Raw genomic sequence first — 24235 nt, forward strand, 5'->3', positions numbered from 1 at the left:
CCTATCACCCCCCCATTGCCCACTCACACACCGACGCTCCCCTCATCCAAGCACCCCCTCCCCATCACTCACCACGGGGGGTTCACGGCAGCCCTGCAGGCCCACGCCCCCTGCACATGCAGAGGCCCACCCCACGTGCACACATCACGCACACGCGTGTGCAAGCACACAGGGCACACGCACACAGTGCCCACGTGCATGCACCCCACACGCGTGCAGGCCAGCGCTCACACACCTGCAGCGCACACCCGCCGGGGCGTGCACGTGCAGACACGCCACGTGTGGGCGCACACGCGGGCACACGCGCCCAGAGCCCATCTCCCCCCAGCCCCGTCTCCCTTGTGCCCTCGGTCCCTGCGGCCTGACCCCAGCACGGTGCCCGGCGGTCAGGGTGTTCAAGAGGGCGAGAGGGCTGCGGGGCGGCACCGGGACCCCCAGCGAGGTGGAGGTGAGATGTGCCACTCAGCAAGGCTGGCTGTGCCCCGGGGTGCCGGTGCTGTCCCCCAGAATGGGCACCCCACAGCACGGCACAGCCAGGGACCCCCGGACCCGTCGAGTGCTCCCAGGGCGGCACCAGGACCCCCGTGGCCGCCATCATTGATCCCCCCCAAGCCTGCCGGGTCGGGGTGGCCTCGAGTCCCAGCTCCGGTCTGCCCAAGGGGACTGAGGAAGGCACTGCCAGACAGCAGCAGCATATGCCTGTCTGCCGTGCCTCGCCGCACGGCCTCTCCGCCCCGGGTGACTCACGGTCACACGGCAGTCACCCGGCTGCCGACCCCTCCGGCGCCCGGCCGACCCGGCGGGACAGGGAAGAGGGCGCCTCACGCCTCACTTCCCCCCACCGAAGGGTTTATTGCTGACGGGAAACGACCCGAGCTGCGGCACCAGACCCGTCCCCGTCCCGCCAGCAGGCCGCAGGGGCCGGGCCCCAAGGGAGCAGGTGCCGGGAGCCGCCGAGCTGCCCCGGGACGGCAGCGCGGGCACACGGGGGTCGAGGCGGTCGAGTCACCCGCGGCTTGGGGCAGCCTGGCCTTCACCCCGCGCTGCCTTCAGCGGGGGCCGGAGCCTCCCGTGCCGGGAGCAGCGGGGACCCGGGCCCCACCGCGGGGCCGAGGCGAGGGGGAAGCCGGTCCGGTCCCGCCGGCCTCTATCCGCGGGGCTGCCGCCGGCTCCGGCCCCGCTAAGGCAATGAGCGCCCCCATTGGTTGCCCTGCCCCGGGGGGGGGGCGGGACACCCGCACAGACACCAATCATTGGGCTGCAGCGCTGCTGCGCGGCAGCCATTTTGTTTGCGGGCGCAGCCGCCATCGTTGTTGAGGGCGGCCATCTTGGGGGCTTCTCTCCCGCTTTGCCGGATTCCCCCCCCACACACACACACTTCCCCCGGTGCTGGGGCCTCCGTCTCCGTGGAGCAGTAAAGGAGCAAGGGGGAGCACCGTTGGGTCACGGCCCGCGGAGCCCTTGTGCACGCCCCTGCCTTGCTCCTGTTTCCCCCCAGCCGTGGGCGTCCCCCACCCCCAGGAGCAGAGCCCAGGTCCCGAGGGTGCTGCCCGAGCGCGGCAGGAAAGACACTAAGAACATTCATCCGCGGTTAGAGGTGCTTTGTTGTTTGGGGTTTTTTTTTCCTCTCCTTTTTCTCCTCCTTTAAAAAGTGCCTTTTGTACATACTGACCTTAAAAAAGCAGGTTAAAACCGAGGGCCGGGCACCTGTCCCCTGTGCTGGGACGGACCCCCGCCACCCGGCCCAGAGCCTTCTAGTGTTATACTTGTGCAAGCACAGGGTGACATCCTTCACGAGTCCCCAGGCAGGACATGGGGAGGGGGGGGTGTGTGAGGGGGACGCGAACCCAGTGCAAGGTGACAGGGAGACAGGGCAGGGGGCCACCCCCCACCCCCAGCCCAGCACCCCCGTCCCAGCGCCATCCCCCCGCCGCGAGGGTCCCTCCAGGCAGAGCTCAGCGGCGTGGACACCACGGTGGCCGTGGACACCACGGTGGCCGAGGTCACGGGCCCGGCTCAGTTGACGGTGCTGTGCTGGCTCATTCCCTCGACGCTCTCTGTCACGCCGTAGGGGGTCTCCGCTTCGCTCAGCCCCTGCAGGCAGACGGCATCTGCGGGGAGGGGAGGGAAGGGACAGGTTAGGAGCCATTGCAGCTGCTGGGGTGACCCACCACGTGCTGGCCTCGACCTTCAGGACTCTCCTGCGAATGGCATAACGGGCCCTACCTAGCACATCCCCAAGGCAGCACAGGGGGTGTCTATCCTCTCCCCCCACCCCAGAGCAAGACACAGGCATCCAGCAGGGCAGAGAGGCAGCTGCTGAGCTGGCACTGAGCACGGGTGCCTGGGTCCCCGGCCTGGCAAGAGGCACCCCATCCCCATCCCCTGCCCCCCGCATTTGGCTACCAGCACGCGGAGCAGCCCCCGCCACCCCTTGGTGACCCAAGGGGTGCCAGCATCAGCACGGCCATCGCAGGTGGATCCTGCCCTCCAGGAGCACACAGCAAGCAGGCACAGCCTCCGGCTCCAGGGCCAGGAGCAGCAGAAGCGAGATGGTGGTCCTGCCCCGTGTGCCTACCATGAGGGTCCCCCTGCGGGCAGGGCCACAAGCGTCCCCGCAGCCAGCCCTGCCACAGGATCTCCTGCTGGGACAGGGCTCCTGCCACCTCCCCACTCCTGCCGGGATAGGGCTCCTGCCACCTCCCTGCAGCCGGGGCCATCTGGAAAGACACTTTCACTTTAGCCCAGGCTGGCACAGGACACAGGGCTCCCAGCCACATGCCTGCCCCCCCCCCCCCCAGCGCCCCCAGCCCCACTCACGGTAGCGGATACGGATGGGCCAGACCATGATGCAGCACAGAGAGGCGATAGCAGCAATGGCAATGCCTCCAGTGACAGACACCATCACCCAGTGGTAGAAGCTGACACAGGCAGGGCAGCAGAGCTCGGTCCTGCAGGGAGAAGGCAGGGATGTGGCTTGGTGGCCAGGACCGGAGCCTGGCCCAGTGCTGCCCAAGCGCCCTGGGGCTGCTGACAGTGGTCCCACGTCCTCAGTGTTGGGACTGGCTCACACTGGGACGCAAAGAAAGGTCCAAGGCAAGAAGAGGGCAGCATGCTGGACATTGAGATCCCCAGCCCCTTCACGCATCCCACAGATGCAGCCCTTGTCTAGGGCCAAAAGAGAAGTTGAGGAAGGATTTAAGACAACTCAGAGCTGGTTTCCACCCATGCCTCTCACTCCAAACCAGGAATATTTGCTGCCTGGCCCCCAAACGATGTGGCCAGAGCTGCCACTGGGAGGGTTCCTGACCTGCAGGGATGCTTACGGGCACGGATGCAGGTTCTGGATTGCCATCACAGCCAGGCCGTTGGCCATCTTGTCGGTGAAGCTCATGGCGCCGTAGACGAATGCGCCGCTGTGCTGCGAGGGGAGAGGAAACCTCATCGGCCACTGTGCCGAGTCCATCCCTGCCACGCAGCCCAGCGGGCGCCGGCAGCGAGAGCCTTATGCCCTCTCATGGGCAGAGTCCATATTACAGCAGAGCCCGGGCACAGGGGATAGGGCTGCCTGCACCCCCAGAGAAGAGCCCCCTCACAGGGGTCTCCATCCCCCCTGATCCCACATCAGTGACCGCCCCAGCCCAGGGGTTCCGAGCCCCGCTGTGACACCCCGGTCCATCCCGGTCGGGAGGAGCGGACGTACCGTGTTGGTGCCGATGAGGTCTGCTGTCATGGAGAGGGAGGTGACCAAGATAGCGGCGGAGCCAGCCCCAAGGAGCACGGCTGCCCCGTAGATCTCTGCTCCCATCTGCCTGGCCAGGGTCACCCAGGAGGCAAAGGCCAAGATCACCAGGATGCCCACGAAGTAGGTCAACTGCTCCGGGCCAGCGTGGGGACAGGTAGAGGGAAAAGGGAAAGCTTAGACCCCAGCTTGGCCGACACCCAGCAAGGCAGGGGTGAACGGGGAGGGCATGGGGGCCAGCTGCTGCCTTGGACCCACAGGGTACAGCCCTGGCTCTCTCCCAGCTGGTTTTAAACAAGGAGCCCCCAAACAGCAAGGTCCTCGCGGTGGTCCAGGCTGTCTTACAGCGCTGGCCGCAGCCTAAGAGCTGAGCCCCCAGCAGAGCTGTAGGCATGGTGCCTGCGTAGGGCACGGGGACACCCAACTGGCAGGAGAGGTGGGGGCTTATCGGGGTGCAGTGCTTGCTGCAGTGGGGACGGGGGATTCACTGGAGGGGCAGCCCCTTCCTGCTGGCACTGCAGAGACCCCCATGTCTGTCCAGGGTGGCTCAGCCAAACCCTCCCTCTGCCTCTCATGGGCACCATGAGGCTCTCCCAGCCTGGTTGGGGCTGCACAGGACAGGCTGACTCTAAACCAGCATCACTTTTCCCAGCCTCGGAGATGTGCAGGATAGGCCCATGCCCCTTCAACCTGCCCACTGCCCATACTATCCCAGCGGGACCCAGGCTGCAGCAGGAGGTCATCTACAGAGGATGCACAAGGGGTCCCTGCTCTCCAGTCAGTCTCAGGTGTGCTGAGTACTCTGCTCACTTGTGTGGTCAGGATCTGGCCCCATGGCCTCTCCTTGGGTCTATCTCAAACATCACCAGGCCCCCAGGACTCACATTTCGACCTATCCACTTATTCACAGGCTTCATGAGGAAGGAGGAGAGGAAGCCACTGATGTACATCACCAGGGGGATGGTGGCAATGTACTTCTGCAAGAGACGAGGACAGGGAGAAGATGAGCACCGGACCATCAGCACAGGACCCCTGCTCATGCAACCTTGACACACAGGCAGGAACCTGCCCTGCGCCCACCTTGGGCAGCAGCAGCGAGTTGGTCAGGTACATGGCGATGTAGGTCTGGGACAGGTTGACGATGAGCCGGGTGGACATGTAGAGCACCGCGACCTGTGAGGGGACAGAGACAGGGCAGCACTGCTCAGCCCATGCAAACTGGAGGTAGGGAAGACTGGCACCTTCCAAGCCCAATCCTGTCATGGCACAGATGCCCACTGAGAAGAGTACAGCCCCCCTGACGTGGTAGGTGGGTGCCCAGGACAGCCTATCTCTCCACCCTCATCCACACCAGGGGCACGTCCCATTGCCAGAGGATGCCCACAGCACCCAGGCAGGGCAGCAGCCCAGGACAGGTGCCGCAAGCCCTGCCCGCAGCCATACCTGGTAGAAGGCAGGCTCCAGCAGCCAGTCTTTCCAGATCAGCAGTGGGTGTGGGGGGCTCGTAGGCTCCTTCTGCAGCAGGGGCGTGCTCTCCTCCAGCTGGGGCAGCGAGCCCGGCGGGTATGGCTTCTCTTTGGTGCCCAGGTGGAAGATGAGGGAGAACACGGCCCCCAGCCCCATCACAATGAGGGACAGGTTCTGGGTGAGACAAAGGGGGTGAGCATAGCATGGGGTGCCCTTTGCCTGCCCATCATCCAACCCCCAGCAGTCTGGTGGATAAAGAGGGGTTTCCAAAACCCCAGGGAGAGCTCAGTGCAGCCCCTGCCCAGTGCAGTAGGTGAGGTTTCAGGGGACTGCTATTTCACTCCCTTTGGTACCTCCTCAGCTGAGCCATGTCCCACCCAGGGAAGAGAGGACCCCAGGGATTGAGCCCTGCCACTCACCCGAAATATAGGGACATCCTGGATGCCTAGGTGCTCTGTGCGGTCAGGCTGGTCCACCTGGAAGTTCAGCAGGAGCCAGGCCAGGCCATAAACTGTGATATTGGCCATGACAGTAAAGGCATACCTGAGGGGAGACAGCACCTCAGAGTGATGCGGAGGGAGGAGCACAGCTCCAGGCATCGTGGGGACACCTCAACCCAAGGCTGCCCTCCAAGCCAGGCACGCTACAGTCAGCTTTGCACCCCAGCGTCATTGCTCAGGCAACACCTCCAAGAGCACACAGCATCTGGCCAGGCATTAGCCTTAGCAGTGCACCTCCCAAGCCCCCAAGCCTCGGGGCATGACTGGGAGGAAAACAAGATCCCTCTGGGTTAGCCTGTCCACCCTCCCGTCACAGCACACCTCTGCCCCAAGGATGTCCTGAGCTGCCTGACCCAGTGCCCCCAGAGCCGGATGCCTTGGCCCCAGGGTTACCCCAGCACTTGCCCCAACATCCTCTCTGCCCGGCTGTGCTGCGGTCCTGCTCACCTGCCAGAAGGGGAACTTCCTCCCACTGAGGCAGATAATCAAGCCCTGCTCCACCTGATAAAACACTCTTTCCCACAGCCTGATCCTGCCAGATAAGCGGTGCTGAGCTGGGCTCCGCACACGGACCTGCATGTGCTGCCCAGCCTGGCCGTGGGGCCATCCCTGCCTATGGGACAGCCTGCACACGACCATGCCCAACTCCTCCTGGGGGCATCTATTCCTCCCCTATGAGCATCACTCTCCAGTCCTGAAGGAGAAGTGCCTCCAGCTCACAGAAGTGTCCCACGGGCTGTGTCACTAACATCCCTGGCATCAAGATATTCCCTCCTGGCACCAAAGGGTTTGGGCCACCAACACAGAAGACCAGTGTATTGCATTTGTGTGGCAAGGTTTTGGTAGCAGGCGGGTTACAGGGGTGGCTTCTATGAGAAGCTGCTAGAAGCTTTCCCTCTATCCTACAGAGCCAACGCCAGCTGGCTCCAAGACGGACCTGCTGCTGGCCAAGGCCGAGCCCATCAGTGACAGTGGTAACGCCTCTGTGATAACATATTTAAGAAAGGAAAAAAGTTGTGGCGGGAACAGAAACTGCAGCTGGAGAGAGGAGTGAGAACATGTAAGAGAAACAACTCTCCAGACCCCAAGGTCAGTGAAGAAGGAGGGGGAGGAGATGCTCCAGGTGCCGGAGCAGAGATTCCCCTGCAGCCCGTGGGGAAGACCCTGGTGAGGCAGGCTGTCCCCCTGCAGCCCATGGAGGTCCACGGTGGAGCAGATCTCCACCTGCAGCCTGGGGAAGACCCCATGCTGGAGCAGGTGGGTGCCCGAAGGAGGCTATGACCCCGTGGGAAGCCCGTGCTGGAGCAGAGTCGTGGCAGGACCTGCGGATCTGTGGAGAGAGGAGCCCACGGAGCAGGTTTTCTGGCAGGATTTGTGACCCCGTGGGGGACCCACGGTGGAGCAGTGTGCTCCTGAAGGACTGCACACCGTGGAAGGGACCCATGCTGGAGCAGTTCGTGAAGAACTGCAGCCCGTGGGAAGGACCCATGTTGGAGAAGTTCATGGAGGACTGTCTCCCGTGGGAGGAACCCCATGCTGAAGCAGGGGAAGAATGTGATGAGTCCTCCCCTTGAGGAGGATGAAGTGGCAGAGACAACATGTGATGAACTGATCGTAACCCCCATTCCCCTGCGCTGCTGCAGGGGGGGTAGGTAGAGAATCAGGGAGTGAAGCTGAGCCTGGGAAGAAGGGAGGGGTGGGGGGAAGGTGTTTTGAGATTTGGTTTTAATCCTCATTACCCTACTCTGGTTGATTGGCAATAAATTAAGTTAATTTTGCCCAAGTCGAGTCTGTTTTGCCTGTGACAGTAATTGTTTGAGTGATCTCTCCCTGTCCTTATTTGACCCACAAGCCCTTTGTTATATTTTCTCTCCCCCGTCCAGCTGAGGGAGGGAGTGATAGAGCGGCTTTGGTGGGCACATGGCGTTCAGCCAGGGTCAGCCTACCACAACCAATGTCACTTGGACACATCCTGCAGGACACCCACACGGCCCAGTCCCGGTCCTGCCATACCGAGGACTCAAGTGTGCCATGCCAGACCCGTGGCACCAAGGGGACCTCTCGTCAAACAAGTGATGGGACCTGGTGCAGGCAGGGCTGCTCCCCCAGGTTCAGGGGACACCCAGGTCTGGCTGTGCTCACCTGAAAGCTGTGAGCTCCACCTTCCCATGTTCAGTGGTCACCAGCTCAGGGATGAGGGACAGGTGGGAGATCTGTGTGGCTGCCCAGCCGAACTGGAAGATGATGATGAAGGGGAGGTAGTAGATGAAGGCTGCCCACTCCGGCGTGTTCTCCTTGCAACCCAGGCAGGGGTTGAAGATGAAGGGGAAGGACACGAGGACGCAGGTGGTGCCTGGGAAGAGAGCGGAGCTGTGAGAGGCTGCGAGCCCTGTTTCCCTGGGACCCCAACAGCCCCAGCTGGCTCAGACACAGGTGGACAGACACAGCCAGCCCTCTGCTAGGACAGGTCCTACCCCACAGGGCTGGGGAGGGAGATGGGCACCTTCCCCGAGCCAGGTGAGACACATGGAGCCCCAGATCCCCCCCTCACCCCGTCCTGCACAGGGTGATGTCCTTCCCTCTTGCACCCAACAGCAAGACAGACGCTTGTCAGCAGACTTTTCCCCAGTCAAGTTCCCCCTACAAACTGCAGCACAATCTCGCACCTGCTCTGCCCCCCTCAAAACACCAGAGGACAGACCCTCACACCATCACGACTTGGAGCCACGGAGGGCTTCTCTCTCCATCTCCAGCGTGCAGATAACCAGCCCGAAGGACACGTGCCGCCCTGATGTCTGCCCAAGGGCGATAAGGCACCCCCCTTGTCCCTTCTCCCGTGGGGCTAGCAGAGGTAGCCACGCTCCCTCCATGCTTGCAGAAGCCACTTGCAGAGCGATGGCCAGGGACACCCCCGTCGCGATGCGGGGGGACAGGAGCAGATCTGCCCCCCATGCCAGGCTCTGAGCCATGGGAAGGTCCCAGCTGAGTCAGGGACAGCAGAGCCAGACTCCTCCCTCTGCCGCAGCGTGACGGCGTGGGGACGCCTGCGTGGAGCAGGCAGGGACAGGCTGGCTTCTCCCTCCCCTTTCACAAGGTTACGGAGCACATCTGCTGAGATGCTCCGTTGTTCCCGAGGCCCAGGCGCCGACGCGGAGACAGTCGCGCACCCTGTCCTGCGTGTCCCCAGCTTCACTGGTCGCTGCCGAAAAGCCACGGGAACCTGTTCCTATCGCTGAGGGGAACTTGCAGCCACTTTGCCAGGTCCCCAAGGTCCCCTCTCCAGGGGTCTTTGCAAGATACTCCTCCTCACAAAGGGATTTCTCCTCCTCTCATCCACGAACAGCAGTTCCTCCTCATCATTGCTTCCACGTTGCACAGCCACCACAGCTGCTGCAGGGCCAGGGCAAAGCAGTTCTCCCTGTGCTGAGGGCAGGCAGCAATGATCCCAGCCCAGCTCGGATCCATCCTGAGCAAGGACCCCAGCAGGGTGCTGGGTGCTGCCCTGCGCCAGCTCACAGGTGGCTCTGGTGCTCCAGGAGGTCCCCGAAGGACAGGGGACTCGAGCACACCGCAGTGCCTCTGCCGCAGACAAGCCACCGGGACATGAAGGGTCCAAGAAGGTTCAAACCAGACCAGACCTCCTTTGTTCCCCGTTACAGGGCTGTTGGTTTTAAGCGAGCCCCGTCTGGAGGATCGCAGAGGCTCTGCCCGCTCCCCAGTCCCACAGCCCCGCTGGGCTGAGCTCTGCAGTCCCCTAAGAGGTACTTGCCCACATCCCCAGGGGACTGCTGGGGCAGGAGCTGCGGACCCCAGGCTGCTGCAGCCTCCAGGTCCGCTCCTGCACCCACCCACGAGCCATCGCTGCCATCGCACATGCAGGAGACTCGTCACTCCCTCCTCTTTGTGCCCCCCAGGGACAGGCAGTGCCCATCAACTGGGGCCACCCCCACCGGCCACCCCCATGGAGCCGTGCTCCTCTGGCATGGGGCTGCGAGCTGCATCCCGAGACCCACATATCCCTGGGTCTGCCCAAGCAAATGCTACTTCACTGTGAGCCAGAGGGGTCTTGGGAACAGCCCGCTCTCCCAAGTGGGGTCACGGGAGCACCCCAAGATCACCCTGCCCATCCCTGCAGCAGCCCCGGGCAGGCAGCAACGGGTCCAGGCTCTCATCTCTGGACCCTGCGGGACAGGATCACGGGAATGCCAGGCTGCACAGCACACGCGCCCGGGGCAGGGAATTTGGGATATCACTGCCGGACTGGCTCAGACAGCAAAGAGCTACTCACCCTTCCCAGCTCACTGTGGCAGGAAGCTGCCCCCCAAAAAAGCTGGCAAGCAGGCAGGCCGGCGTGCGGGGTGAGCCACCCACAACCGCCGGCACTGGCGGCCCAGCACCGTGGTGGAGAGATGCCACCGATAGCAACTCGTGGTATCTCCCCCCCCGAGGCTGCGGTTTCCTCTGATCTGAGCACGGGTTGCCACCAGATGAGACGCCCCGCTCCCACGCGAAACATCTCACCGCAGTGTGACCGAGAGAGCCGAGAGCGGTACTGGCACAGCCGGTTCCAAAGGGTTTGCCGGCACCGCTCAGTCGCACTGCGGTCGGCCAAGGCAGGCGGTGGGGTAGCCCCCACCTTCTAGGAATAACGCAGGCTCTGGGCAGGGAAACGGAGCCTCCATCCATGCTTCCAGACTCCACCTGTGCTGCCGAAGCAGGCAGGGCCGGGCAGGGTGCTGTGCTCCCCGCAGCAGAGAGCGGAGCTGGCTGGGGTAGCTGCAGCCCCTGTGCAAGACGTGATTCAGAACTTCCCTTTCGCTGCACGCTAAGCAGCACCCAGCTGGAGCTGACCTGCCCCGGGACAGGGGGGAGTACAGCTTCAGCCACTTCCCTAAATCTAGGGCACAGATCTGGCTGACACCGCAGCAGGGGGGTGAAGCTGACCCCCCACCTCCCAACACCCTCCCTGACTCGCCAAGCAAAACTCTGGGGAGATCAGCCGCCTTATCATTCAGTTGCATGAAGCGGTTGGCCGAGATAAATTTGGGATCAAGATAAGAGCACCCACACTACAACCGTCCCCTCTCCACATGGGTCCACTCCGAGCGAGCTGACACTCGGGCATTACCATGCCGTTACCAGGAGGAAGTACCGAGAGTCTTTATCTCTGGCTGTCGATGGACGTTTCTTCACGCTAACTGCCCCATTCCCCATCACCACCTTACCAGGGATGGGGTAGGCTCCCGCACCAGTTGCGACACGGAGGACCCTTCTCCAGGTCACGCCGTCCCCTCAGAGAGGGACCCAGACACAGGAAACCCCACCAGCCCCTGCACTTCATTGCATTTTTTTGACCCCAGGGCATGATGCAAGACGAGCGCCTGTTAATAATTCTTGCTTAGCCGGTGCCTCCTCTGCATCCCCACGGGGCCCTTACTCACCAGGTGCCAGCTGCTTTCCTCCCCCTGCGTCCGGGCAGCGCTGCCCTGCAAACACAGCACATGGGGTGCCCAGCCCCGGCGCAGTCACGGGCCCCGTGCCCCAGGGACACCCGTGGGGACAACCAAGAGCTGCCTGGCCGCTGGCAAGTCCCTGGTAAATCCCCGGGCTCCTGGGAAAGCCCAGATTTTACTATTGGTCTCGTTCTTGCTGTAGCTAAACACACAGCTCTCACCCTGACTCGATGCCACCCCCATGCAGGGGGGACCCTGCAGACCCTGCCGCCACACAGGTATGGCCCGAGGGACAGCGGGGACCCCCGGGCTGTGAGCGCCCAGGCAGCACCCGCTGCTGTGGCACAGGCCACCGGGGTAGGGACAGTGCCCGGACAGGATGGGGATGCCACAGTGCCCCTTCCCCATCCAGGTTCACGCCTGGGGGATCCCGGAGCACCCCGCTGTCCCCTACACACAGGGCGCCCCAGTCCCCACCTCACTGCCATGGGGGATGCTGCCCCTCCGTATGGGCACCTCCTGGTCTGCGCCCCGTCACGCAGAGCACCCTGGGCCCATCTCCCCCCACCCAGGGCGCTGCTGCCTCTGCCCTGATATCACCTAGGGCTGGTTCACCCTCCACACAGGGCACCCAGGAAAGCCCCTCTCCCCCAGAGCAGCCCCCTTTCCACAGGTGGGGGGGCTGCTCCCTTCTGCCGCAGGGCACCCAATTCTGCTCGCCCCTGGGGCTACCCCTCTCCATCTGGGGGGGGATCCTGTCCCCACCTCACTGCCACAGGGGCTGTTCCCCGCTCCACGCAGGGGGGCTCCAGGAAGGCTTCCCTGGGGCTGGCCCCCAGCCCAGAAAGGCTCCCTGAGGGCCACCCATCTTCAGGGACGCTTCCCTCCACGTAGGGCACCCTGGTTCCACACACACCCCCCCTCCAGAGCATCCCCAGGGCTGACACCCCCCCCCCCCAGAAAGGCTCCCTGAGGGCCACCCATCTTCAGGAAGGCTTCCCTGGGGCTGACCCCCACCCCAAAAAGGCTTCCTGAGGGCCACCCATCTTCAGGGACGCTTCCCTCCACGTAGGGCACCCTGGTTCCACACACCCCCCCCCCTCCAGAGCATCCCCAGGGCTGACCCCCCCCCACCCCAGAAAGGCACCCCGGATCCCGTGTGTCCCCCCCACCCAGGGCACCCCCAGAAAGGCTCCCCCAGCTCAGAACATCCCAGCAACCCCCCCCCCCCCCAGCACCCACCGGCGAGGTGCCAGGACTTCCTCCGGCCGTAGCGGCCGCAGCCGGCGGAGCGGTCGGCCTCGTAGCCCAGGAGCGGCGTGCAGAGTCCGTCGGCAACTTGCCCGGCCAGCAGCAAAGCCCCGGCCAGGCGGTGGCCGTAGCCCAGCACGGCGTGCAGGTAGAGCAGCAGGTAGGTGAACCACAGCGAGGCGCACAGGTCGTTCAGGAAATGCCCGGCCGCGAAGCTCAACCGCGCCCGCAGCGGCAGCTCCGCGGCTCCGGTTCCCGCCGCTGCTCCCGCCGGGGGCTCCGCCATACCGCGCCGCCGCCGGCCCGCAGCGCCCGGGACGGGGACGGGGACGGGACAGGGCGGGGCGAGGCTACGGCGCTGCCCGGCCCCGCCATCCCCCCCCCCCCCGCTCTGGGGGCGGCTCGGCCCCCTTCTCCCACCCACCGGCCACCCCGAGGGGTCGCCGCCTTCCCGCGCCGGGCGGGGAGTCGCCCGGGGGCTACCTGGGGGTGGGCACTGGGGATGGGGCGGGAGGGGGGGGGGGAGGTTACTGGGGTCGCTGGGACGCGGGGGTGACGGCTGGGGTCAGGGGGACCCCCTGCTTGGGGGGGGACTGGGGTCACTGGGGGCAGTGGGGGGGTACTGGGGTGACTGGGACCTCCTCTTGAGTAGGTACTAGTGTGATTGGGGCCATTATGGGCAGTACTGGCTTTACTGGGAGTAGTGGAAGGGTGTACTGGGGTCACTGGGACTCTGGGGTGACCACCCCTTGGGTGGATACTGGGGTCACTGGGAGCAGTGGGGGGGTACTGGGGTGACGGGGACCTCCTCTTGAGTAGGGACTGGGGTGACTGGGAGCAGTGGAGGGGAATATGGGGCTCACTGGGAGCAGTGGGGGGGTACTGGGGTGACGGGGACCTCCTCTTGAGTAGGTACTGGGGTGACTGGGGCCATTATGGGCAGTACTGGCATCACTAGGACCAGTATGGGTAGTACTGGGGTCACTGGGACTCTGGGGTGACCACCCCTTGGGTGGATACTGGGGTCACTGGGAGTAGTGGGGGGGTACTGGGGTGACTGGGACCTCCTCTTGAGTAGGTACTGGTGTGGTTGGGGCCATTATGGGCAGCACTGGCATCACTAGGACCAGTATGGGCAGTACTGGGGTCACTGGGTGCAGTGGGGGGGTACTGGGGTGACTGGGACCTCCTCTTGAGTAGGTACCGGGGTGACTGGGGCCATTATGGGCAGTACTGGTGTTACTGGGAGCAGTGGAGGGGGTACTGGGGTGACTGGGACCTCCTCTTGAGTAGGTACTGGTGTGGTTGGGGCCATTATGGGCAGTACTGGCATCACTAGGACCAGTACGGGCAGTACCGGGGTCACTGGGAGCAGTGAGGGGGTACTGGGGTGACTGGGACCTCCTCTTGAGTAGGTACTGGGATGACTGGGGCCATTATGGGCAGTACTAGGGTCACTGGGAGCAGTGGAGAGGAGTACTGGGCCCACTGGGACTCTGGGGTAACCACCCCTTGGGTGGATACTGGAGTCACTGGGAGAAGTGGGGGGGTACTGGGGTGACTGGGACCTCCTCTTGAGTAGGTACTAGTGTGATTGGGGCCATTATGGGCAGTACTGGCTTTACTGGGAGTAGTGGAAGGGTGTACTGGGGTCGCTGGGACTCTGGGGTAACCACCCCTTGGGTGGATACTGGAGTCACTGGGAGAAGTGGGGGGGTACTGGGGTGACTGGGACCTCCTCTTGAGTAGGCACTGGGGTCACTGGAACCAGTATGGGCAGTACTGGGATCAGTGGGACCAGCATGGGGGCCTTCAGGGCCATTGGGACCCCAAGGGTGGGCCTTGGGACCGCTGGGAGCAGCCGTGGGGTACTGGGGTTGCTGGGAGCAGTGGAGAAGGTTAACTGGAGTCCCTGGGATAGCCCTGAGGTGGGCACGGGGGCTACTGGGAGCAATGGGAGGATACTGGGAGCAGTGAGGGCACACTGGGGCCACTGGACACCCCCGAGGTCCCTCCCGGGTCTCCCCGCCCTGGACGCCGGGGGGGGGCACTGGGGGCACCCACAGGGGGTCGGTGGCAGTGGACCCCACCTCTCTCGTGTCGTTGCCCCTTTAAGGCGCTGCCCTCCCCACAACGCTTCCTCGTCCCCAACGCCGATTGCTGATTGGCCGGGCAGCCTGCCGCGCGCAGCGAACTCCACGGGCGCGCACGCGCCGCGCCGGCCGGCCCCGCCCCCTCCTCCCCTCATCCTTTCCCTCCGCCGCTTACTTCTGATGTAAACCGTTCCAGCCAATCCGCGTTAGGCTGCGCCTTCCACGGTTCGGCGGCAGCGGCCAATCGGAAGCGCCGAGGAGGGCTTTTAGTTTGCATAATAATAGAGGGGCGTGGCCAGGCGAGGAAGGGCGGTGGAGGGGCGCCGGTGGCGCCAGGAAAGTTGGGGCGGGGGCGGGGGGGGGGATGTATGGGGGTGAGTCTGTTGGGGGGCACCGGTGGGATCCCGGGACACCGCGGGGGGGTGGGCACAGCGGAGGGGGTTTCAGTGCGGGGAGTGGGGGCTGGAGCTCGTGCTGGGACCCTGGGGGGGGGGGGGCTGGGGCTTCCGTGGGGGTCTGGAAGAGCTGGAGAGACTAAAGGGGGGGGGGGTCTGGCTGGGGAGGAGATGGCATTTGGGGGTGGGGGTCTGCGATGTCCCCCCGGGGAAGACTTCTCCGAGTGGGGTGGTCTTTGGCGGGGGAGGGGGGACAGGCCAGGGAGCGTGGAATGGCGGGAGGGGGGGGGCTGCCGAATTGCCCCCCTTGGAGCTGCTGCAGCACCAGCCCCCCCCGCCCCGTCTCCGGAGCGGCCCCCCTCGGGTGTGGGTGCCAGCTCTGGCTCTGTCCTTCAGGGGTGCTGACCCGAGAGGTGCTGGCGAGGCCCCCCCCCCCCCCGGACCCATGGCCCACAGCGCCAAGCAGCTGCCTGCCGGGATGCTGTAAGTGCCCCCCCCTCACCACCCACTCCCCTCGCCCCGCTCTGGGGTCCCCGTGTCCTCCTGTGTGCCAGGAGCTGCTCCGTGTCACCCTGTCCCTTGCCAGGCCCCGGTCCTTTGTCCCTTGCTAAAGGGTGGCTTTAGTCTTGCCTTGGGGGCCTCCTGTGTGTTTTGGGGACCCCTGTCCCCTACTGTGGGCTGCACCCCTCTCCCCATACCTGCTTCGTTAGCTTGTGCTCCCACCCAGCTGGGCTAATTAGTACGGGGCAAAGGGAGACCTGGTGTAAAAGCAGCGTTTTGTGAGATTAAGACCAGCGAGGTCTTAATTCACGCGGGGTGAACCGCGTGAATGTCCTCAGCTGGCGTCCACCGCCGTCCCTCCCGGCACAGGGGCGAGAGCACCGGGGCCGCGGTGCCTCCGGGCAGGCAGATGGGGAAGCACGAGGGAGGTGGATGCCAGACCAAACCAGCCCAGGGAGGTTCAGATAAGAGGAGGAATCTTGCCTGAAATAACTTTACTTTTTAAAGCATCCTTAGGCACGCAAGGAATCCGGGTTGCGGGGGGGGAGGCAGAGATCCGGCGTCTGGTTGTGGAGGGTGTTGGCGCGTTCCCGGCCGTGGCAGCTGAACACAGCGGTACTGTATGGGCATCACCAGGAATGTTTCTGTTATAGACGATGAAGAAAGCCTAAGGCTGGCTGTGTTCGTGCAGAACTTCAGGGATGATTTCCCCCCCCCCCCCCCCAGAATATAGAAGAAGAGATGGTCTCACACCTTCCCGTAGGCTTTCATGTGAGCGTGGGGGTGCAGGGCGGCTGGTCGGGCTCAGATCCCGATGGGAAGAGTTTGTGCTGGGCACCCCCTCCATCCCCAGGACCAGTGCAGTTACAGGCCATGTTCCTGGGGGCTTATAGAAAGGGGCCCCATCAAATTAATTGCAAGGGTGGCTCGTACAAGTGCTAGCCTGATAGTGGTAGGCTGGGGTCTCGGGGGGGATTTGGGTTTACACCAGGTACATGATGTGACAAACAGGTGAGGGAGACTCTGGGGTGCATCCTGAGTGGGTTGGGATCGGTCTGGCTTTCAGTACACAGTGGCACTTTCTTTGTCGGGGCTTGTGCTTGCCCTTGTGCTAGTTACTGTGTCTTGTGACTTGGATGAAACCCAGTCGAGTGCCGTTTGCCGCAACTCCTGAGCCCTTCATGTCTCCCCCTGCACGGGAGGCCCGATGGCACTCTGCCAGCGGACACGCTCCGACGGAGCAGGAGCTGCGTCAGGGACCAAAGGGTGCGAGCGGGACAGGGGCTTGGCTGCGGGATGGAGCCGGCTGGAGAAGGGGCCAGGGAGGCTCGGGGAGCCGCAGGGTGATGCTGCAGCGGGGCTGTGTGTGCTCAGGTGGGGCAGGGATGCTCTGCCGACCCAGGTGTTGGACCTGCGTCCTCCACAGAAGGCAGATGCTGATCTGTAAAGGTGAGGCGGCAAGTTGGAGAGCGGGAGTCGGGACCGCCAGACCTGCGTTATTACTGCTCGGCGCATCTCAGAGGTGGCTTGGTGTGTCTCGGTGGCGGCGCAGGTGGCAGGAACCTGATGGAGCGGTTGTGGCTGGAGCAGGTTGATCCGGCGCCCTGCCCTCATCCTCTGCCTTGAGGGTTCTCCTTATCCCTGGCAGCGCTTGTCCAGGGTGTGGGTGATGCTTCCAGGCGGTGCCCCTGGAGCCAGGATCCAAAACCCCATGACTCCTCCTCCCTTGCAGAGGAGGATCAACTGGTTCATGCTGCTTGGGACTCCTTGTCGAGGTGTGCACCCAAGCCATGGTGGCATGCAGGGATGTGACCGTCACTGTTGCTTGCCCCCAAGAGCAGCACTGGCAGCTCCTGGCCCCCTTCCAAATGTCACTGAAAGGTCTCAGGGTCGTCATTGGACGTTGGGGCAGCTTTTGTGTGCCCAGGACTGCCCTGCTGGTCCAGTGCTGGGCTCTGCTCGAGCCCCATTACTCAACCATGTCCTCCCCTCACAGGGCAGCAGGGGCTGCGGGGCTGGTAGCAGGTTTGGGGGCTGTTTGGGTGGGTGGGAGCTGGGGGATCTGGTGAGCGTGAGGCCGTGCTGCCGGGGGATGTGTTGCCATCAGTCCTGGTGGTTTCCCAGCCCTTTCTGACAGGTACTCTCTGGCTGCAGGCACGCCACGGGCAAAGCTCAGCATGGAAACTTCCTGGTGGCCATCAAGCAGGAGAAGGGAGAGTCGGCACGGACGAGCGGCGAGAAGCCACACGGCGAGGAGGAGGTGAGCGCCAGTGCCCGCACCCCTCCCCGCACAGTCCCCAGGAGCGGGGTCTGTGTTGCCCAGCCTGGGGTTGTCCCTCCACTTGCCCTTCAGCAGCCCAGGCGAGCTTGTGGCCGCGGCCGTGGCCCGACAAAAGGCCCAGACCTTCCCTCGAGGGGTGGGAGGCCCAGGCGGGTCTGCAGGCTGCTCCTGTGTCCTGCTGGCACGATGGCATTGTGCGCTCTGATCCGTGACGGGTTGTCCCTTTCCCTTTGCTGCGTGCCAGCCGGTGAAGAAGAGGGGCTGGCCGAAGGGCAAGAAGAGGAAGAAGATCCTTCCCAATGGCCCCAAAGCCCCTGTGACGGGCTACGTGCGTTTCCTGAATGAGCGGCGCGAGCAGATCCGCACGCAGCATCCTGACCTGCCCTTCCCGGAGATCACCAAGATGCTGGGGGCTGAGTGGAGCAAGCTGCAGCTTTCGGAGAAGCAGGTACCGGTCCCCAGGAGAGACCCCCCCCCGGGCTGGTCAGCAGGCTCTGGAGCCTGCACCCCAAACCACTTTGCTTGCTGCCTGGCTGCAGCTCCACAAAGGGAGCTTGTCCCAGTACTAGCGGGCTGGTGAGCAGGAGCTGGGCCTCAAGTAGTGGAGAGGGGTCAGCAGCCCCCCAGGGAGCCTGGGGCCGGGCCAGGCTGAGGACCCTCTGTGATCATAGCGGTACCTGGACGAAGCAGAGCGGGAGAAGCAGCAGTACATGAAGGAGCTGCGGGAATACCAGCAGTCAGAGGCCTACAAGATGTGCACGGAGAAGATCCAGGAGAAAAAGATCAAAAAAGGTGGGCTGTGGGAGCAGTGGCTGCCCGCGTCGCTGTCAGGATCCGGCCAAGTGCTGCCAGAACCTCTCAAGGGGTGCTGGGCTGGCTCCCAGGGGTAACTTCCTTCCTCCTTTCCAGAGGACGCGGGCTCTGCGGCAGTGAACACTCTGCTGAATGGGCACCCGCACAAGGTAAGGCCCCAGCAGGTCTACCTGTGTGTGGGGAAACTGAGGCACGTGGCACCACGGGTTTGGCCCATGGGAACCAGGCTGGCTGCAGGTTTGGGCAGAGGGAGACTCGGTTGTGCTTCAAGGCGCCTACTTTCCATTGAAGCAGAGCCTGGAGTGGCAGGAGGCAGAACGTAGCCATCCTCTGCCCGTCGTCCCTGCCTGCCCAGGCAGAGCCACCCCTTGCCCTGTCCCTGTGCCTCCTTTCTGCTCAGCCCCAAGGAGACAGGGTCCCCTCCGGAGGGCTCAGCCCTGCCTGATCTGTACCCTCCTGTCCCCCAGGCTGGCGAGTGCAGCGACACCTTCTCCACCTTCGACGTGCCCATCTTCACGGAGGAGTTCTTGGACCAAAACAAAGGTGAGGGGCTGGGCTGCAGGGCGGGGGCTGCCGGTGCTGCAGCATCTTGCTTGGGGGATGGCTTCAGCAAGCAGTGCCACTGCTGGAGCAGCCTGCATCCCGTGGGGCAGGACCACGGCTGGTGCTGCATGCGAGATCCAGGCTGTGAAAGGTCCCTGGTGAAGTTGGATAGAGGGCTGGAGCCTAGGGGTTGGCGACGCTAAGCCTCTTGGAAGTCATGGCTGGGGGAGGGATTGGGTTTGGGATGAGGGAGAGAGTCCGAGGGGCTACCCCTGCTGACATCGCACGGTCCCGGCAGCTCGGGAGGCTGAGCTGCGGCGCCTGCGCAAGATGAACACGGAGTTTGAGGAGCAGAACGCTATCCTGCAGAAGCACACGGAGAGCATGAACTGTGCCAAGGAGAAGCTGGAGCAGGAGCTGGCCCAGGAGGAGAGGCAGACCCTGGCCTTGCAGCAGCAGCTCCAGTCCGTGCGGCAGGCCCTCACCGCCAGCTTCGCCTCCCTCCCCATCCCCGGTGAGTTCGGGGCAGCCGTGGGGACCAGCCTGCTGCTGGGACCTGGTGGCCATGTGGAGGGGCACCACTGGGGCTCTGCACGTGGTGAAAATGGGGGCAGCAAGGTGGTGATAAATGCCCATCTGCTGATGGGGTGGGATGCTGGAGCACTTTGGGGGGCTCTCTAGGGAGCTCAGGGATGTGACAGCCAGTTGGCTCCCCTATAACAGGGTAGGGCAGGATGGGAACTGTCCTCTCGAGCCATAGTCACAGCTGTGCCCGCAAGGCCGAGATTAGCCCAAATTCTTTTGTTCTTGGGCTGGTGTTGGTGGGGGCTCTCTCTTGCTGCAGAAGATGGCACCTAGTGTTCAGGGACCCTTCCCCAGTCATCAGCACGATGGGCAGGGCTAGATGGGGACTTGCTGGCCCTGCTAACTGGGTTGCCACCTCATAGGCACTGGGGAGACCCCCACGCTGAACACTCTGGACTTCTACATGGCCAAACTGCACAGTGCCATCGAGAGCAACCCACTGCAGCATGAGAAATTGGTGGTGCGCATCAAGGAGATCCTGTCCCGGATAGCCAGGTGAGCTGGGCAGGACTGTCCGGAGCTGGCGCCCAAGGGCCCTCATGTCCTGGTGAGCACTGGGAACACTGGGTCAGCCTGTGGCACGTGGGTGATGGGAGCTGAGCAGGGAAGGTGTGGGCAGAGAGGGGCTCAGAGCTGCTGCAGGCAGTTGTGGGAGAGAGAAGCCAACCCCCTGTAATTCAGCCTTGCTTTCTTCCCTCTTCAGCGAACACTTGTGAAGAGGACCAGTCCTGCCTGGAGCCTGCGGCCGGCCGGACCACGGCCCTGTCCCTTGGAGCTCACGCAAGGGACAGTCTCTGCTGGTGGTCCGGCTGCTTCCCCCTCCACCCCATGCACCTTGCTGGAGAAGTGAGCTGGGACCTCCCCTAGCCCTGGGGCGGCTGGGCCCCGTGGCTGCGCCATCTCCAAGGATCTCGAGCTTCTGGGGACCAAGCGGTGACAGGGCTGAGAGACCTCAGCAGCGTGGTGCTGGGCAAGGTGGTCAGCGGTGGATGTGAGCATCCCCCCCACCCCGCTCTCCTGCAAGCTCTCCAGCTCCTGCAGCTCCGCTTCACTAAACCAGAGACTCCAAAGGCTATCCGGTGGCAGATGAGGTGCCTGTGGGTTACTGGCCTGGAGTGAGCCACCCTCTTCCAGGGTGACCCAGGGGCTGCTGTTAACCAGCCTGTGATGGAAGGGAGGCAGCCGGGTGCCCTGGAAGCCCGTGGGGCTTGGCGCTGCCTCCTGGCCCCTAGATCAGCCCAGGGAGCCTCTTGGTCCCCTGTCCCACGGCTGGTGAGGTGGCAGGCTTCCTTCTGCCTGCCTCTTTTACTTTATTTAATCTTCCCGCTTCCTCTTGCTGCTCCCCTGTGGGTGCCTTCAGCCCCTTGCCTGTGTCACCTCTCCTTCCTCCACGCCTCTGGGACCAGGCAGGGCAGCTCCTGTGCTCTGCAGCGGTGAAGGCAAAAAAAAATAAATCTTCATGCTGGAGGGGGAGCCGGGGACCTACCCCTTCCTCCCCACGGTGGGGAGCCCGTGGGGCGGTGCACAGGCTTTCGGCTCCTGCTTTGTTGCCCGAGCCTGTCCTGCATCGTGGGACCACCGTGACAGCAGCTGTGTCCTGGCCGTGCTGTGCTGGGGTCGGCTGTCCCCGGGGCTGCCTGTCACTAATCTCAGACTGTGTAATTAGAGAGTGTCTTATTTTCTTACTAGCACTACGTTGATCTGGCCCTGGGTTTAACCCGGGGCTGGCGTGCGACTGCTTGTCTCTTGCCCGTGAGGTCCGTGTTCTGTAGATGAGTCTCCTGGTTGCCATCTCCTGGCGGCTGCTTGGCTTGGGATGGAGATGGGAGCAAATAAATGTGGGAGAAACAACCAGCCCGGGCTCTGTGTGTTCATGCTCGGAGGCGGCTTTGGAGCTGCTCCCAGCACTAATCCCAGGGACTTCGGGGTGCGTAGCAAGGGCGACAGCCCTGAGCTCGTTGCTGCAGCCCCCAACCCCAGCTGGGGAGAGCGCGATGGAGCCGGCTCTGTGCCGGCTGCTCTCCCATCTCCTCCAGCCTGGCCGGGACCCTTCCTACATGGCAGAGCTCACCCGATCCCAGGCGGGTTACCTGCGCTGCCAGATCAGGTTCCCAGGCCTGGGGATCGCCTTACGGCCGTGCCGGGAGCCAGCACCCATCTATAATTCAGCAGTGCCGGCAGCGGGATGCGTCGGACGGGCAGGCACGGCAGGCAGGCCCAGGAGGGCAGCCCCATGGAGAACGGCGTGCGGCAGGAGCCAGGGACCCCCGAGCCGCCCGCTGCTGAGGGCATCCCGGCCCCTCGCCCCCCCCGTGCCCGCCCCAGGCTGGTGTTTCACACGCAGCTGGCCCACGGCAGCCCCACGGGGCGCATCGAGGGCTTCACCAACGTCAAGGAGCTCTATGCCAAAATCGCAGAGGTCTTCAGCATCTCGCCCACTGAGGTGAGGGGGCTGTGGTTGCCAGGGCGCGGGGAGGGGGCTTTGCACCCAAAGGGGGGGATGCCAACCCCGTGGCACTGTCTGTGGCCAGCTGTCCTGTGGCTCCCCAGCTGCTTGCAAACGCAGCCGTGGAAACGACCTGGAAAAGAGCGTTTTCATCTCAGGGCTGTCTTGTCTCCTCTGGGAAGTGGTTGGGTGGCTCCGTGCCTCAGTTTCCCCTCCTGGCACACAGGCAGGGAGCCTGGGCTGCCTATTCCCTGGCTGATGCCAGCTGCCGCGTAGCCTGGAGCCGAGGGAAAGGCGGACAGGGATGGTGCAGTGCTGGGCCCCTGGGCAGGCTGGGTGTCCCCGAACCCCTCTGCTCCAGCAGCACCCAGACCTGGCTGTATCTGGCCATGGCTGGCTCCTGCCCCGGCACCACCAATGTACCTCTGCCCTGCCGGGGTATCCCCCAGCCCCTGGTGACGGGGTTCCCCGGGGCAGATCCTCTTTTGCACGCTCAACACGCACAAAGTAGACATGCAAAAGCTGCTGGGGGGACAGATCGGCCTGGAGGACTTCATCTTCGCCCACGTCCGGGGTGAGACGAAGGAGGTGGAGGTGACCAAGACGGAGGATGCGCTTGGCCTCACCATCACGGACAACGGGGCCGGCTATGCTTTCATCAAGGTGAACCCTCCTGGGGGGCTGCGCTGGGGCTGGGGGCTGCAGCCCCTTAGGGTGACATCCCCTGCTGGCATCGTGCTCCTTCCCTGACTCCCCCCACTGCCATCGGTCCCCCCCGGGTTCACCCTGGCCCTGGGGGTCTTCCCCTGCCATGATGCAGTTTGGGGGGGGGGAGACACCCTCCCTGCCTGACCTGGTTGCTAAAGGACGTGGGACCACGGAGGTGGTTTTGTGTGGGGCGGGATGGGGGCTACGATGTCTGTCTGTCCTTCCTGTGGTGCCACCTTGTCACCGTGTGTCCCCCATCCCCTTCTATGGTCCCCAGCGAATCAAGGAGGGGAGCATCATCAACCGCATCCAGACGGTATGTGTGGGTGACAGCATCGAGGCCATCAACGACCACACCATCGTGGGCTGCCGGCACTACGAGGTGGCCCGAATGCTGCGGGAGCTGCCCCGGGCTCAGCCCTTCACCCTCCGCCTGGTGCAGCCCAAAAAGGCCTTCGGTGAGTCGGGGTCCCTGGGTGCCCATGAACACCCTGTAACCGTGCGCATCCCCACCCTGCACCCATGGGTGTCCCTTATGCCCACGCTGCCCATGAGCACCCCCTCCCCACGCACGGCTCACCCTGTGGTCCCCCCCCCGGGGCGCTGGGACATGCATGGGCTGGGGCTGGGTGATGGCCAGGACGAGGGGCAGGAGGTGCCAGGCCCTGCCTGCACCCTCACCCTCCACCACCCTGGGGTGCAGACATGATCGGGCAGAGGACGCGGAGCAGCAAGTCCCCGGGCGAAGCCAGAGTCGTCAGTGGGAAGGAAACGCTCCGGCTGCGGGCGCAGGGCCCGGCCACGCTGGAGGAGGGGGTAAGACCCACCCAGAGACCCCCACCCTGAGCCCATAGATGCTCACGGCATGACTGGGGTGGGGATGAGCATCCCCATGCCCCAGGTGAACCCAGCACTGCACCTCCACCGGGTGCATTGCTGGGTGCCCACGTGTGCAGCACCCATGGGCACGGCTCTGTGGGAGCGGGGAGGGGGTCCCCGGGCCATGCCTCCACCCCCTGGCACCCACCCGCTGGGCTTCTTGCCCCCAGCCCACCCCCTTTGAGGAAGAAGCCGCCAGCCGAGTGGATGATCTGCTGGAGAGCTACATGGGCATCCGCGACAGCGAGCTGGGTGAGCGGGCAGGGTGGGCAGGGGGTGCCCATCCCGGACCCTCTCCCACCGCTGACCCTTCCTCTCCTCCTCCCTAGCCTCGACGATGGTGGAGGTGGCGAAGGGGAGCCCCAGCGTGGCCCAGCTCGCCCGCGGCTTGGACTCGGTGCTGGGCGAGTTTGCCTTCCCCCAGGAATTTGTGGCCGAGGTGTGGGCAGCCGTCTGCCACCCCAAGGGGGGGCAGGAGTAGCTGGGGGTGGCGGTACCTCTCGCCCGTGTCCCCTCCCCGTGTCCCCACCCCATCTGGGGCTGACGGTGCTGGTGGGGGTCCCCATCCTCCCTCCCAC

General features: G+C 64.2%; 3 protein-coding genes across 7 annotated transcripts; 2 read left to right on the forward strand and 1 right to left on the reverse strand.

Annotated features, from left to right (window-relative positions):
* Window positions 1–1566: 1566 nt before the first annotated feature.
* Window positions 1567–12729, reverse strand: MFSD12 (major facilitator superfamily domain containing 12). 3 transcript variants are annotated; one of them, XM_075038239.1, is made up of 12 exons: window positions 12405–12729; window positions 7852–8062; window positions 5629–5752; window positions 5186–5383; window positions 4823–4915; window positions 4627–4719; window positions 3704–3874; window positions 3327–3421; window positions 2821–2951; window positions 2701–2720; window positions 2579–2666; window positions 1567–2111 (listed from the first exon to the last, which is right to left on the reverse strand). In XM_075038239.1, the coding sequence occupies exons 1-12, from the start codon at window positions 12697–12699 to the stop codon at window positions 2017–2019; spliced, it is 1614 nt and encodes a 537-aa protein (XP_074894340.1). In that variant the 5' UTR covers window positions 12700–12729; the 3' UTR covers window positions 1567–2016. The 3 variants fall into 3 exon arrangements, with proteins under 3 accessions (XP_074894340.1, XP_074894338.1, XP_074894339.1); XM_075038237.1 differs by having other exon boundaries at window positions 2579–2720; XM_075038238.1 differs by lacking the exons at window positions 2579–2666; window positions 2701–2720.
* HMG20B (high mobility group 20B) lies at window positions 12557–21478 on the forward strand. Of its 3 annotated transcripts, none has more exons than XM_075038248.1 (10): window positions 12557–12573; window positions 15298–15384; window positions 17557–17662; window positions 17928–18131; window positions 18355–18475; window positions 18593–18645; window positions 18964–19039; window positions 19338–19553; window positions 19987–20119; window positions 20328–21478. In XM_075038248.1, the coding sequence occupies exons 2-10, from the start codon at window positions 15347–15349 to the stop codon at window positions 20338–20340; spliced, it is 960 nt and encodes a 319-aa protein (XP_074894349.1). In that variant the 5' UTR covers window positions 12557–12573; window positions 15298–15346; the 3' UTR covers window positions 20341–21478. The 3 variants fall into 3 exon arrangements, with proteins under 3 accessions (XP_074894349.1, XP_074894350.1, XP_074894348.1); XM_075038249.1 differs by lacking the exon at window positions 12557–12573 and adding an exon at window positions 14786–14839 and having other exon boundaries at window positions 15295–15384; XM_075038247.1 differs by lacking the exon at window positions 12557–12573 and adding an exon at window positions 14865–14880.
* A 331-nt stretch (window positions 21479–21809) lies between these two features.
* On the forward strand, window positions 21810–24138 carry GIPC3 (GIPC PDZ domain containing family member 3). Its single transcript, XM_075038250.1, has 6 exons — window positions 21810–22067; window positions 22548–22733; window positions 23056–23236; window positions 23482–23594; window positions 23828–23909; window positions 23987–24138. Exons 1-6 carry the CDS (start codon window positions 21810–21812, stop codon window positions 24136–24138), a joined length of 972 nt encoding a protein of 323 aa, XP_074894351.1.
* Window positions 24139–24235: the final 97 nt, after the last annotated feature.

Source organism: Buteo buteo, chromosome 10 (genome assembly GCF_964188355.1).
Source record: "Buteo buteo chromosome 10, bButBut1.hap1.1, whole genome shotgun sequence".
Lineage (NCBI taxonomy): Eukaryota > Metazoa > Chordata > Aves > Accipitriformes > Accipitridae > Buteo > Buteo buteo.

Bases quoted from the DNA above. Each gene is read 5' to 3' on its own strand.
- GIPC3 (XM_075038250.1), top strand. From the start codon at position 21,810: ATGCGTCGGACGGGCAGGCACGGCAGGCAGGCCCAGGAGGGCAGCCCC. The intron at 22,734-23,055 runs GTGAACCCTCCT...TATGGTCCCCAG, and splicing joins CCGGCTATGCTTTCATCAAG to CGAATCAAGGAGGGGAGCAT. The intron at 23,595-23,827 runs GTAAGACCCACC...TCTTGCCCCCAG, and splicing joins CGGCCACGCTGGAGGAGGGG to CCCACCCCCTTTGAGGAAGA.
- MFSD12 (XM_075038239.1), bottom strand. From the start codon at position 12,699: ATGGCGGAGCCCCCGGCGGGAGCAGCGGCGGGAACCGGAGCCGCGGAG. The intron at 5,753-7,851 runs GTGAGCACAGCC...GTCTCCCCTCAG, and splicing joins GTGGAGCTCACAGCTTTCAG to GTATGCCTTTACTGTCATGG. The intron at 2,667-2,700 runs GTGGCAGGAGCC...AGGAGTGGGGAG, and splicing joins ATGGCCCCGGCTGCAGGGAG to GTGGCAGGAGCCCTGTCCCA.
- HMG20B (XM_075038248.1), top strand. From the start codon at position 15,347: ATGGCCCACAGCGCCAAGCAGCTGCCTGCCGGGATGCT. The intron at 17,663-17,927 runs GTGAGCGCCAGT...GCTGCGTGCCAG, and splicing joins AGCCACACGGCGAGGAGGAG to CCGGTGAAGAAGAGGGGCTG. The intron at 18,646-18,963 runs GTAAGGCCCCAG...CCTGTCCCCCAG, and splicing joins TGAATGGGCACCCGCACAAG to GCTGGCGAGTGCAGCGACAC.